The 15,184-nt window shown below is 45.8% G+C and overlaps 1 protein-coding gene across 1 annotated transcript in view; it reads left to right on the top strand.

Moving 5' to 3' along the window:
• LOC126166863 (microtubule-associated protein futsch-like) overlaps window positions 1–15,184 on the top strand; it is a 474,845-nt gene that overhangs the window by 328,412 nt on the left and 131,249 nt on the right. Inside the window, exon 6 of the mRNA XM_049920436.1 lies at window positions 13,453–13,623. Coding sequence (XP_049776393.1) covers window positions 13,453–13,623 — 171 coding nt within the window. The remainder of the gene's footprint in view (window positions 1–13,452; window positions 13,624–15,184) is intronic.

The following is a 15,184-nucleotide window of genomic DNA, read 5'->3' as shown; positions in this document are numbered from 1 at the left end:
CTTTAAATCACTCCGTATGTGTATTCGTAGATACTGTATGGAAGAGGCTGCTACCAGCGATAGTTCTGCGGTCGTGGAACCATCCAGTAATGGATCTTCCCGAGAAATTATTCGTAATACAATTACACGTGTTGATGTTCAGTTGCCAAACCTTACATCACGCATCAAATGGTTCAAATGGCTCTGACCACTATGGGACTTAACATCTGAGGTCATCAATCCGCTAGAACTTAGAACTACTTAAACCTTACTAACCTAAGGACATGACACACATCCATGCCCGAGGCAGGATTCGAACCTGCGACCGTAGCGGTTGCGCAGTTCCAGACTAAAGCGCCTAGAACCGCTCGGCCAGAGCAGCCGGCTCATGAGGCCTCGATCCTCTGCAGGTCTTCCTGAATTTAGCAACAGTTTTTCTAGCAATGCGACTTCTCTGAGTATAACAGCATTATCCGCGAAAGCGTAATGGAAATTCCAGCGCTATCAACTATGTCATTTATACGTATATTGTGAGAAGTAATGGCCCTGGAACACTCCCTTGTGGGGCACGCCCGACGTACTTTTGCCTCTGAAGGTTTCAGCCCGTTCAAAATGGCATACTATGTTCTGTTTGCTAGATAGTCTTGAATCCAGTCACACAGCTCGTCTGATATTCCGTACGCTCACATTTTATTCGTTAGGCGGCATTGTGGAATTGTGTCGAACGCCTTCCGGAAGTCAAGGAACATGGTATCAACGTGGATGCCGGTATCCACAGCCTTCTGCGTCTCGTGGACGAACAGATTCGCAATCTGGTACTTAACCACTTAGTCATGAAATGACACTACTGGCCATTAAAATTGCTACACCAAGAAGAAATGCAGATGATAAACGCGTATTCATTAGATAAATATATTATACTAGACCTGTCATGTGATTACATTTTCACGCAATTTGGGTGCATAGATCCTGAGAAATCAGTAACCGTAACAACCAACTTTCGCCGTAATAACGGCCTTGATACGCCTGGGCATTGAGTCAAACAGAGCTTGGTAGGCGTGTACAGATACAGCTGCCCATGCAGCTTCAACACGATACCACAGTTCATCAAGAGTAGTGACTGGTGTATTGTGACGAGCCAGTTGCTCAGCCACCATTGACCAGACGTTTTCAAATGGTGAGAGATCCGGAGAATGTGCTGGCCAGGGCAGCAGTCGAACATTTCCTGTATCCACAAAGGCCCGTACAGGACCTGCAACATGCGGTCGAGCATTATCCTGCTGAAATGCAGGGTTTCGCAGGGTAGAGCCACGGGTCGTAACACATCTGAAATGCCGTCTATGCGAACAAGACGTGACCGAGACGTGTAACCAGTGGCACCCCCTACCATCACGCCGGGTGATACGCCAGTATGGCGATGACGAATACACGCTTCCAATGTGTGTTCACCGCGATGACGCCAAACACGGATGGGACCATCATGACGCTGTAAACAGAACCTGCATTCATCCGAAAAAATGACGTTTTGCCATTCGTGCAACCAGGTTCGGCGTTGCGTACACCATCGCAGGCGCTCCTGTCTGTGATGCAGCGTTAAGGGTAACCACAGCCCTGGTCTCAGAGCTGATAGTCCATGCTGCTGCAAACGTCGTCCAACTGTTCATACAGATGATTAATGTCTTGCAAACGTCCATATCTGTTGACTCAGGGATCGAGACGTGGCTGCAGGATGCGTCACAGCCATGCGGATAAGATGCTTGTCATCTCGACTGCTAGTGACACGAGGCCTTTGGGATCCAGCACGGCGTTCCGTATTACCCTCCTGAACCCACCGATTCCATATTCTGCTAACAGTCACTGGATCTCGACCAACGCGAGCAGCCGTGTCGCGGTACGATAAACCGCAATCGCGATAGGCTAGAATTCACCTTTATCAAAGTCGGAAACGTGACGGTACGCATTTCTCCTCCTTACACGAGGCATCACAGCAACGCGTCACCTGGCAACGCCGGTCAACTGCTGTTTGTGTATGAGAAATCGGTTGGAAACTTTCCTGATGTCAGCACGTTGTAGGTGTCGCCACCGGCGCCAACCTTGTGTGAATGCTCTGAAAAGCTAATTATTTGCATATCACAACATCTTCTTCCTGTCGGTTAAATTTCGCGTCTGTAGCACGTCATCTTCATGGTGTAGCAATTTTAATGGCCAATAGAGTAGCTATACTCTGGTCAAGTGGCTGCCCTCCTCCGTTTCCTTTCTGCTGACTCCGAATAGCTTGTTACGTCTTACGGCAGTACCTGAGGTAATCGGAGGAGGCAAGCAGTTCGGAAACACCGAGTTAACCGGATAGCCGTTGACCATCTCGGAGGGCCGCTACTACGCTGCCCATTCGTTCCCGTCTCCTTCGACTGCCGCGGAGATCGCCCAGTGTTGCGCCGGCTGCTGGTAGAGTGAAGGTTAGCCAGGAGAAAGTGATGGCCGCAGGAATTGAGAGCGGACGCGCCGCCAACGGGCCACGGGGCCGGCGCCGACCGCCATCCGGGTCACGCACGCCGGCCGCATGCCCAGCAGCTGCACCGCGCGGGGGAGTGGCTCGCGGTGCCACGATTCCCCGTTTACCGCACGCTAGAGCACTCGTAGGCAGCCGGATGGCGTCCTCATGGTGAAGGGGAAAGGGAGGTCGGGACCCAACGTCCCGCAAACGACGAGGTCTGCACTCCGCAAGCCACCTGGCGGCTTGTGGAGGAGGGCGCTTTGTCCACCACTGTCACTTTCTGCCCTTTCGTGTTCCACTAGTGAATATTGTACGGGAACAACTGTTCATAACGCTCCGTGCGAGCACGAATCACTCTAATTTATGCCTTCGTGGTCTTTTTAACACTAAACGCGTGTGATACAAAACTCCTCACTTCTGGCGACTGGAGTTGGATGACCAGCCGGCCGCGGTGACCGAGCGGTTCTAGGCGCTTCAGTCTGGAACCGCGCGACTGCTACGGTCGTAGGTTCGAATCCTGCCTCAGGCATGGATGTGTATGATGTCCTTAGGTTAGTTAGTTTTAAGTAGTTCTAAGCTGTAGGGGACTGATAACCTCAGATAACTCCCATAGTGCTCAGAGCCATTTGAGCCATTTTTTTGGATGACCATCTTTGTGGTGCTTACACGCTCACGTCACGAAGCTACGAGGAAACGCACTGCCCTTCTTTGAGTCTTTTGTGTATCTTCTATTAATCTATCTTGATAAAGGTCCCAGACTGACTAAGCAACTTTCAAAAGCGCCTGTAGAACGACTGTTTCGCAAGCTGTCCTCTTCGAAGGTGGACTACATTTCCTGAGAATGCTTCACATAATTCTCGAACTGGCATCTATTTTTCCTGCAATTAGTTCTCTGTAGTCCACAGCTCGTGGTCTCGCGGTAGCGTTCTCGCTTCCCGAGCACGGGGTCCCAGATTCGATTCCCGGCGGGGTCAGGGATTTTTACCTGCCTCGAGATGACTGGATGTTGTTGTGTCGTACTCATCATCATCATTCATCCCCCATTACGGTCGGAGGAAGGCAACGGCAAATCACCTCCACTAGGACGTTGCCTAGTACGGTGATGCGGGTCTCAGGTATCGTCCCCTACGCTCTGTAAATTAGTATGGGACATCATCATCATCATCAGTTTTCTGTAGTGGTCACATTTTCAAGCCGCTTCGGAAGTACACTTCCAGACATGTAATATGACGCGACTGGTTCCCACTGATTGATTGGTAATCGTATAATCAAGCAACAAGGGTTTTTGCGCCCGTTTTTCCTCTGTCAGGTAGTAAAGCCAGTGCTCCAACTTTCCCCCAGTTACGCTTCTTTCTCTTTTTCCTCGTTTGCGAGTCGTGCTCCTTTCTTTTTCCTTCTGTTCATTAACTGTGTCTTACCACGTTCCCCTTTTTCTTTCTCTCTCTCTTCCACCCTTCTAGCGCTCATAATTAAATCCTACCTACTTCTACCTTCTATTTATTGTTTTAATTATCGTAAACGAATATTAACTCTGTGTGTCTTTTACCTGTACTATTGTAATTTTTATTTTCTGAATATACACTGAGGTGGTGTACATAGGAGACGACGAGAAACGTAAATCCGGCTGGCTGAACGGGGATTTCAAGTGCCGTCCTCCAGAACGTGAGTCTAGTGTGCTGGCCATTGCGCCGACTGCCTCGGTCTAATGTTGGAAGAAATTTTTAATTTCTGCAGTATGCCCGACAAGGTCGTAAGACGATGCGACACTCCACTTCTTGTTCACCTCACAGTACGCCACTGTGCTCGCGTAAAACCTGACCTCATCAGATATCTCTCAGTAAGAAGGTGACCACTGAAAGCCGCGGATGCAGTGTCAGCAGATCGTTGCGGCCTGTGAACTCGAGTATAATGGATCGCGGTCACGATTTCCGGTGACACTTTTAGCTTCTCTTCTCTGGCGTCGCATCTGCGGACGGGAAGAACCTGGACATGAAAAACCAGCAGCGTGTCGATGGGCACAGAAGAGCGAAGCCACTTTCCAGCAGCAGCACACACTGCCGAGGAGGGAAATGTCGGTGGAACGACACGGAACGGACTGATCCGATGCTACGCCTCATTCGCGACGGCGACGGCGTTAAATACGTACGGCACGACTGGTCAGATCCCCTCTTCTCGCCGGCGAGCAGCACGTGGGATGTTTGCCTGGGGAAAGCCAAGGACAGCAGTGGGTTCAGAGTCAGCGTACGTGAATGTAATCGAATACGTGTGTCGAGTCCACAAAACACGCACAAACACCTTCAGTGCCGGAACGAATCGAGACAGCTTTCAAAGTCATTATTGTATACTTTTGTTTTCCAATGAAACTATTTACGGTTTTTCGCGGCTTTACGTCAGCATTTTGCATCCCCTCGCTGCGTGATTCCGTGAAAACTGAAAAGGCACTTAAAATACGCCTATGGACTAAACAGCGGACATAGCTGGGCACTCGAGTATATTCGAGGACGTCTGAAGAAAGATTGAGACTGGTTTTTTTCGTTTTTCAAAGATGTTCACTGCCTTGTGTTAGCACGGACCGAAGGTTAAACAGGCTACACCTCCTACAGCATTGCATCTAATCCCCGCACATGCCATGAACGTTCTGAATGTTTTAAAACTGTCGTCTTGTACGTCGGTGGCTTTGTAGATGATTATCAAAGTACAGATCTAAAAGGCCGAGTTTAATCTTCGTTCAGTCCTACGACTTACGTTTGTCAGTCACCTCTTCTTTCATTTCTGTCAATGATTTATTGACGCGATAAATGCTATCTGCATCGTAGTTTGAAGTACACATGAAACAGTAGGTATCCATAAAACTGTCTCACTAAATCATTTCAAATGTTGGACGAAGGTGGACGAGTGGTTCTAGGCGCTACTGTCTGGAACCGCGCTACCGCTACGGTCGCAGGTTAGAATCCTGCCTCGGGCATGGGTATGTGTGATGTCCGTAGGTCGGTTAGGTTTAAGTAGTTCTAAGTTCTAGGGGACTGACGACCTCAGATGTTATGTCCCATAGTGCTCAGAGCCATTTGAACCATCATACTAGCTCCAACTAGACCGCCGCCGAGTTCGAATCAGCCTTCAGGTTGAAGACAATTTTAACCTTAATTGTCATTTTCTGACAATGAGTCTCATAACTTTACATCTTCTCCAATTAAGCTGCATGGTGTCCTAAATGGCGTTCAAAGAAAAACGCCCCATTTCCTTGCAGGAGGTAGCACTGCTCAATACTAGGAAAAAAGTCCTGTAAAATATGTATAGGATGGCCAGCCAGTTGGGAATATTTCTGGGAATTCGATTGTTCATTTTTACACTCTTGGAAATTGAAATAAGAACACCGTGAATTCATTGTCCCAGGAAGGGGAAACTTTATTGACACATTCCTGGGGTCAGATACATGATCACACTGACAGAACCACAGGCACATAGACACAGGCAACAGAGCATGCACAATTTCGGCACTAGTACAGTGTATCTCCACCTTTCGCAGCAATGCACGCTGCTATTCTCCCATGGAGACGATCGTAGAGATGCTGGATGTAGTCCTGTGGAACGGCTTGCCATGCCATTTCCACCTGGCGCCTCAGTTGGACCAGCGTTCGTGCTGGACGTGCAGACCGCGTGAGACGACGCTTCATCCAGTCCCAAACATGCTCAATGGGGGACAGATCCGGAGATCTTGCTGGCCAGGGTAGTTGACTTACACCTTGTAGAGCACGTTGGGTGGCACGGGATACATGCGGACGTGCATTGTCCTGTTGGAACAGCAAGTTCCCTTGCCGGTCTAGGAATGGTGGAACGATGGGTTCGATGACGGTTTGGATGTACTGTGCACTATTCAGTGTCCCCTCGACGATCACCAGTGGTGTACGGCCAGTGTAGGAGATCGCTCCCCACACCATGATGCCGGGTGTTGGCCCTGTGTGCCTCGGTCGTATGCAGTCCTGATTGTGGCGCTCACCTGCACGGCGCCAAACACGCATACGACCATCATTGGCACCAAGGCAGAAGCGACTCTCATCGCTGAAGACGACACGTCTCCATTCGTCCCTCCATTCACGCCTGTCGCGACACCACTGGAGGCAGGCTGCACGATGTTGGGGCGTGAGCGGAAGACGGCCTAACGGTGTGCGGGACCGTAGCCCAGCTTCATGGAGACGGTTGCGAATGGTCCTCGCCGATACCCCAGGAGCAACAGTGTCCCTAATTTGCTGGGAAGTGGCGGTGCGGTCCCCTACGGCACTGCGTAGGATCCTACGGTCTTGGCGTGCATCCGTGCGTCGCTGCGGTCAGGTCCCAGGTCGACGGGCACGTGCACCTTCCGCCGACCACTGGCGACAACATCGATGTACTGTGGAGACCTCACGCCCCTCGTGTTGAGCAATTCGGCGGTACGTCCACCCGGCCTCCCGCATGCCCACTATACGCCCTCGCTCAAAGTCCGTCAACTGCACATACGGTTCACGTCCACGCTGTCGCGGCATGCTACCAGTGTTAAAGACTGCGATGGAGCTCCGTATGCCACGGCAAACTGGCTGACACTGACGGCGGCGGTGCACAAATGCTGCGCAGCTAGCGCCATTCGACGGCCAACACCGCGGTTCCTGGTGTGTCCGCTGTGCCGTGCGTGTGATCATTGCTTGTACAGCCCTCTCGCAGTGTCCGGAGCAAGTATGATGGGTCTGACACACCGGTGTCAATGTGTTCTTTTTTCCATTTCCAGCAGTGTATTTGCTATGTCTCTGTATTTTGTCGTTTGATCCTGCTGTCAGACATAGCGTTTACGACTGATCAGCTTATCTTTAGGGCTTGAAATATGAGTGACAAAATCATAAGATCACATACTTTTTATCTGGAAGGTACTAGCCTCATTTTTCAGAAATTTCTCAACGTGGCTACTCACAGTGGTGTACGAGCCTGGTGGAACCTTTAAGCGTGAGCATCGCGTCGCTCTTCCTGTCGTTGAATAAGTGAACATCCCGCCACCGTCTGCGCCTTTGCTGACAAAGCCAGTTACTAGAGCTACCCAGGCGACCAGTAAGGAACGTGGGAGACTAGTCTCGTCTGTGGTTGTTAGCGCAGCTTTCAGCGAGAGTGAACGGTTCCCACCTCTGGTCCTGTTCACCAGAACCACACACCAACCACACGAACTTGAACAACCGCCGCTCATGATACCTTTCTCTTTTATTCTTTTCAAGTGGCGCCTACACTGACAGTGTGCTTTACTCCTGCCCCAAGCAAGCCTTTCGATACCCCGTAATTTCAGAATATACTAAAGTTTCAATCAATTCTACTCATTCCTGATCAAACTCCTCATCTTTCACGCTTGTACAAATATACTTGCTGAGTTCTGTGTCGCTTTACTTATCTACACCACAAGCCACTGTAGAGCGCGTGGCGGACAGTATGTTCCGTACCATAGCGCTTCATTCTCTTACATGTTCCACCGAAAATGGAGCAAGGGACCCAATCTTATTTTGTCCTTACGCGAGATAAACGATCATAGAAGTACAATCGTTCTTCAATTTGTCGTGCGTGCTGCTCCTGTAAACTACCTCAAGAGAATTCCCCAAAAATGTGCTCCTTTTTCAACAAGTTACTCTCATCCAATCAGTAATGCTATCGTACTGATCTAACCACCCGTTAGCAACTGTTTCGATGCCTTCCTTTAATCCGATCTGGAAAAGGTACTGAATCCGCGAGCAATGCGTTGTAGAAGCATTCTGCAGTTATTTTTATTTCTTTTCTACCTTTTGATTTTATCGGTGTATATTTATTTAGCTACATTAACCTTTATTGGGCCACTGTAGACAATACTGTAAGTAAGATTTTTCAGTTACCTCTTGTCCCAGAACTTCTTCACTCTCCCGGTTTCAACTTTCTTCTTTCGTTAAAATTAAAATTTTTTTTTATTGGAGCCAGTGACCGGTTTCGACTCTTTCATAGAGTCATCTTCAGACTCCAGAGCGGTGGATGGACATTATAACCTACACGATCGTCGAGGGACGACAGAACTCGTCTGGCAGTGTCGATCCACCGCTGTGGTCTGAAGATGACTCTATGAAAGAGTCGAAACCGGTCACTCGCTCCAATAAAAAAAATTACGATCAAGACTGTTTTAAATTTTAATTATAACAGATTTCAAGATCGCTGACTTATGTTTTCAAAATTTTCACAAATTTTCTTCTTTCGATTTACTTCATGCTCCTCATTGTCCATTTGGTGATCATTGTTTTTAGTTGGTATGTCATTGAAACTGTTGGTTTTTATGTGTTTTTTTGGCTTCTGTCATAACTAGTAGTTCTCATATTTCTTATTGATTTCTGTAAGCCATCTAATGTTTCTCTGACTGTTTCATAATTTCTCTAGTATCCTCATGGAGATTCTGTTTGCTAGTGTCCTGATTGGACGACCGGAAAATGTAACGAGTTTTTTTCCCGTCGTACTCATTACAGGCGCCATTTCCACAAGACTTTTGTGTTAGACTCTAATCTCCAGTGTTCGTTCATTTGGATTTTTTTGACACTTTCTTGTTGTTCTCCTTTCTCTCTTCAGTATTTTTCTACATTAGTTGGATAGGTTGTGAGTTCTTGTTTTGAAAATGGTGTTTCATTTGTATGTACCAGTACTCATTACGAGTTTTGCAGTTTTCAGTTTTCTGTCCGTTCAGAGTTCTTTCTTTGTTGTATGTATTTTTGGTTACATATTGTGCTTTGGTCACTTTGGTTATTTTATTTGCGATGTATAATTCTGAATTATTTTGAAATTCGCAATACATAATATAGAACTATAAAGAGAGACTGTTCGTGCAATAAAGAAGACACTTAAATAGCTACTTAATTCACGATTGGGCAATGATCCGTGTGAAGTAAGCAGGTTGGGAAGTGGAGGCAGTCGCAAAAAGTTACGCTTCTAAACGCCGCCAGAGCCGCTGCGAACCAAAAGCTGTCTCCACAGACGAGTTACGATGTGTGGACATCTGTGAAGGGCCTTGGAAAATTTCTTGTTGAGTTAGTATGTAACTAATAACTACCAGTCGTAGGTCTGAAGTAATAAGTGCTCTAGCTGAAGTAACTCCTGGTGAGAATGAAACCAGCGTGCATTGGCGGAAGCAGGGCAGCTGTGGCTATCGCGTTTACTGCCGGGCGTGGGGCGAATTCTGGGCGCTACCTAAAACTCGTCCCAAGACGCAGGCGCGGATTCCTCAAATGCTTGGCGCGCGGCCGGGGATCAGACATTACTCTAATGACTCTTTTAAAAATAATTGGCCTGAAAAAACACGAGTGGCCGAAACTGCATCTTGTGAACACAGTTTCTGTTGTCTCGCGTACACGCAGTCGTGCCTAATTAATCTACTATTTTACATGCCCTTCATTCTCAGTGCTACCCGCATTGAGTGTGTCTTACCTTTTCTCTACATTCGTTGGATGCATTGTAAGTTCTTAAGTAAGCTTTCAATCCTGTAAATATGGAGTCTATGTAAACATGATTTTTCGATGGCTAAATGCAGTACAAACTTAGCAGATCAAATAAAACAAACAAATAAACAAAAACTTCTTGAAATAAAGTGTCGTATAGCAGCGTTGGATGGGAAATCCTTAGGGGTAGCGTCAGCCATCTAACACGAAAGGGTTTCCTCCTCCACACACAGTGACCCCTTTTCACGCGATAGTAGTAGTAGTAGTAGTAGTAGCCATAGATCTCTTTTTACAAGGATACAGGACATGTCAAAATATTTACAAGTTCAGACCAATTCATAATAAGCTAATTCGTATACACATACATTTACAGACTTCTAGTTAGAGACAATCGTTCCATAGTGCTCAGAGCCATTTGAACCATAGAGACAATCATTTGTTTCGTAACACTTTACTCACTACACACACACACACACACACACACACACACACACACACACACACACACACACACACCGGTGATCCCTGGGCCATTTTCTGTACCACAACGTCCCATTTGCTATCCCGAAAAACTGAGTCTGCATCCCTCTATAATGACTGAGATATTGAGCTCAGAAAGAGAAAAGGTGTTAGTGTTGTGCTATGCATACCTTGGGGGTAAGTATTTAAAGAAAAGGAAAAAAGAAGGAAAAAACATAGTATGATGGTGTTATGTGGAATGTTGGATGTTTTATAATCATTATTATTATTTATTTGTATAACATTTTTTTTTACCAAACCCCTACTCTGTTTTATCTAAGTAATCCTTCAATGTATAAAATTATACGTAGAGTTACGTGCTACACACATCTACTGAGTATAGGCGACTGTATTGAGTTTGTGCATAGTATATTGTCATGTTTGTGTTTGAAATGTGGTATAACAGAAGAGTGCTGAAAGTTAGGTGGGGAGACTGAGTAACTAATGAAGCGGTATTGAATCGAATGAGGGAGAGAAGAGATTTATGGGTCGAAATGACTACAACAAGGGATATATTGATAAGACGTATGGTTAGGCGTAAGGGATACTTAATTTAGAATAGGCCAGACACAGGCCAAGGTGCATGTACGTTGCAGTAGTTATGTAGAAATGAAGAGACGTTCTCAGGATAGAGCTGCATCAAACCTGTTTTCGGACTGAAAAATCGATCGAGGTGGCGCAGTAGAATGGTACTCGGAGGACAGCGGTTCAAATCCCGGTCCGGCGATCCAGATTTAGGTTTTCCGTGATGTCGCTAGGTAGCTTAAGGTGAACGCCGGGTTGGTTCATTTGAAAGAGCACGGCCGATTTATTTCCCCAACTTAGCACATGCTAAATCTCTAACGACCTCCAGTCATGGACTGTGCGGCTGATCCCGGCGGAGGTTCGAGTCCTCGTCGTCGACGGTATTCTAAACGTTATTTATCCTTTCCTTCCCTCACGTGAGGTCTTAATTTAACAGCTGTCTTTTTATTTCATTTATTTTCTGGCTGGGTGTGAAAAAGACAAATTGCTTATCACGCGTCATTATCTATAAAAGGAGGTCCGAATTTGTGCGATATTGTTCTTGGTATTCAATGTTTACTAGTGAAGGCAAAGGTTGTTAACGTGGCGGTTGTTGAGGCTGAAATGATATGCTGTGCCCTATGGTGTATATGGAAGAATGTTGTAGTATTTTCTTTTCGAAAACGTTAATAAGAGAGAGATGAAAACTGCCAATGAGCATCCTGGATCTGCCCCAGGAATTTGCGCTCCTGTTGAGAAAACAAGGTAAAGAGCAATGAGGAACATAACACATCGTTCGTCGTAAACAACATTGCTGGCGCACGTGACGTAGAGATGCTTCCAGGATTTCGTTTCGACATGTATTACGCTACCGAAAAGTGCAATACTCCCTGTTTTGTTTCCTGTGAATTTGACACCAGCATTTTTTGTAATAAATAATTCTTGTGTTAATATGTATACAGAGCTATCAAGAGAAATTTAAGTTTCTCTGTGTTACAAGGAACTGGGCAAGGTCTGCGACTGTCTTATGAATTTTGTAAATAATTTCGATACTTCATTCCCGTTTTAATGCAAAGTTTAGTTTTGCGACTCGTGTTCCGGTAGAACACTTTCTGACTTAGTGTTGTTGGACGTGGCAGTGAGTTTAGGCTGCGGAAGTTCGTTGTTTCTGTCCAGAATATATTTTCAGTAATATTTTGTGTTCTATGAACAGCAAGAAACGGAAAAACGACATGGGCGTTGTTGCGAATTTGGCAGTAACAGTGGTTGACTTTATATAAATTACTATCAATGCTAGTGGTGGCGACAGTGATTGCAGTAGTAGTAGTAATAGTAGTAGTAGTAGTGTTAGTATTGGTGATGGTAGTAGTAGTAGTAGTAGTAGTAATAATAGTAGTAGAAGCAATATTAGTAGTAATTGTTGTTGTTGTTGTTGTTTTGTTTTCGTTTTTGTTGGTATAGACTTAGTAGAACAGAGTCCGTGTGGTTCCGGCTGACAGCTGTAAATGTTTTGCTTTCGTAGCATTAATATGAATTGCATACTACTTCATTTGTTGTCTGTATGGTATGTCAAACAAGAGTTTCGTCATTTATCGCCTGTGCCAAGCACTCAACTCTATACAGTAAGCACATGCTCTGTAGAAACCTCTGGTCTTAATTACGTTCCGCGAGAGAATTACTTCACAATTACTGCAAGCGACACGCAGATTTATCAGACAGCGGTTTGTTAAGTTCGTGGTATAGTTGTCGAGGAGGAACAGCATATGACAATAATGAGACTAAAGGTCTTTAGTCTGTGAAAACAATTTTCAAGGCTGTTTTTAGAGGTAATTTCCGCCTCATGCGAGATACAGTCTATATATTACCCTTGTATGTTTCAACACTTTATGTGCTATCTTCATTTGGTTTCTGTTTGTTATTCTATCGCAAATTATTGTGACGTGATAATATTTTGTGTAGTAGCACTGGTTGTTTTTTATGTATAAAGTATGGTAAATATAAATACAACTACTGGCGTAAATAAATTATAGCGTTATGTGAAATAAATACAACTGTGTAACTACGTCCTTTTACAAAGTAGTTTTGTAGGCCTACTTTCTAGCACACTATAACATTTAAAAGCCCTACTGTTAACTCACCACAGAGTTTAGCTATATATCACTGTGGTTTCGACCTCGCGACTGATAGGAACTTACTTTCTGGACAACCCTCGTACAGTTTAAATCCTTCGACAATATGTCCTCTGCTATTGCCAAGACTTTATGTTAGACAACCGTTGCGCAGTCATAGGCGCATCCGAACTTTGTTTACGGCTTGCCAGAAATATACAGACTGAAAAGAATTGGTACTAGAACTGATCCTTGAGGGAATGAAGTTTCGTTCGTTTGCCCCTTCCATCTCGTTCAGTGGGTGAGGAGGGAATGAGGGCGCCTTGCACTCTAGTCGCTAGTGGTGGTGAGCCAGCAGAGCTCGGTGTGTAACGCCGGTGCGTTATGTCCGCAGTGAAGTCCCCGGTGAAGAAGTCGTCGGTGGGCGAGCCGCGCGAGCCCTGCCCCACGGACTCCATCACGTCCAGCTACGGCGTCGGCCCCACCGACGAGAACGGCCGGCCGCTCTTCGGTCTGCGCGCCCTGCGACGCACCAACACCGGCACGCAGCCTCTGCAGCCCTCAGGTACAGTCGCCTCGCCAATGCAGCACACTCTTATTTTCCTTTTCTGCCACTCGTTGTCACACGGGGAAAAGAAATTTATGAACCGACACACGCTATCTAGTCAGAAGTATCCGGGCACCTACAGCAGTAGTAGGTGTGTCCACACTTTGCCTGTATGATGGCTTTGAACTCGCTGCAGACACTTTCACTGAGGTGTCTGAAATTCTGTGGAGGGATGGCAGCCCATTCTTCCTCAAGACCCCAAACCAAAGAAGACAGTGATGTTGAACGCTAGGGAGGATGCTAAGTTCACCCAAAGTGGATATGATGTGACGTCATTATGACGTATATACACTTTAGTCGATTAACACACCTATCGACTTTTACGAACGTTCGAGATTCTAAACTGTCGTCAGCTAGTGGTTTGTTTTGACACGTGCGATTCTGATAACAGCTCATTGTGCCAGCGTATATGTATTTCGCCAAAATAAAAGTAAAAGAGCTGGATATTAATAGAATATTCCTGACCGTGGCCTTGAAAACACCACGGACAACACGTTTCGTAAAAAAGTGAAGTCTTCTTATGTCCCAACCAGATTAGATTGTGTGATTGTTGTATTGAACGCTTACGCCGAAAATAATATTTATTTATTATCAATATTTTGGTATGGTTTCATACAATTGGTCTTGTCAGTACATATTAGATTGTAGCAGCATACTCTTGCTGACTTTCTTTTCTTAATTTATATAGCTGAAAGAGAACTCGTGCAAGTTTGTTAGCTAACTAATTTATATGTCCATACCAAGATAGTCTTTTATCAACCATAATTCCAAGTAATTTTACACTCGGACCACAGAGACAGGTACCTTAGTGTCCAGTAATGACTGGTGTGTAGAATGATTGAATTTCGAACTTAAAAAGACAAATATGAGGCAGTGTTGAAGAAAAATCGTCGACCGGAGATGAAATACGAGGGGACGTGGATTTCTCAATGTAATCTTAACCAAAGGTTAGTGTCTTGACGTATCTAAAGATTTTGGCTGCTGAGTGCTTCTTCTCACCGAGTACGAATAACCGACGCACTTCAGCTGGGTCAGAAGTACATCAATTTCTGCTTGAGATTCACAATAAACACGCAATTGCCCGTCGTCATCGATGCTGAACTCTTTCAGCTTTTCTCTCATTAGTGTCTCGAATGCTGAACACATAATTAGAGACGAGCAAACGAAAAACAACGCACAGGACACAAACACAGTACAATACACGATTTAAACACAAGGAACGCAAAACACATCTAAACGAATGGCGCACAGCACAGCGCTACCCTGACACAACCTCTCGAAAGTTCACAAAAGTCGAATAGTCGATATACGGCTCCTATCGTTTTTGATGTAGCGTGTATACGTCATAATGACGTCACATCGTATCCAAGTCCGGTGAACTTAGCATCCTCCGAACGCTAGAGTCTGGAGCGAAGTCAACTTTCTAGCTCAACCCAAAGGGGTTCAGTTGGGGTCAGGTTGGGGATTCTGAGCAGGTCAGTCCATTTCAGGAATGACCTTGTTCAAAAAGCATTGCCTC

Source organism: Schistocerca cancellata, chromosome 1, assembly GCF_023864275.1.
Source record: "Schistocerca cancellata isolate TAMUIC-IGC-003103 chromosome 1, iqSchCanc2.1, whole genome shotgun sequence".
Taxonomy (NCBI): Eukaryota; Metazoa; Arthropoda; class Insecta; order Orthoptera; family Acrididae; genus Schistocerca; species Schistocerca cancellata.
The sequence above is the reverse complement of the archived record's forward strand: the minus strand, read 5'-3'. Positions and strand labels throughout refer to the sequence as shown.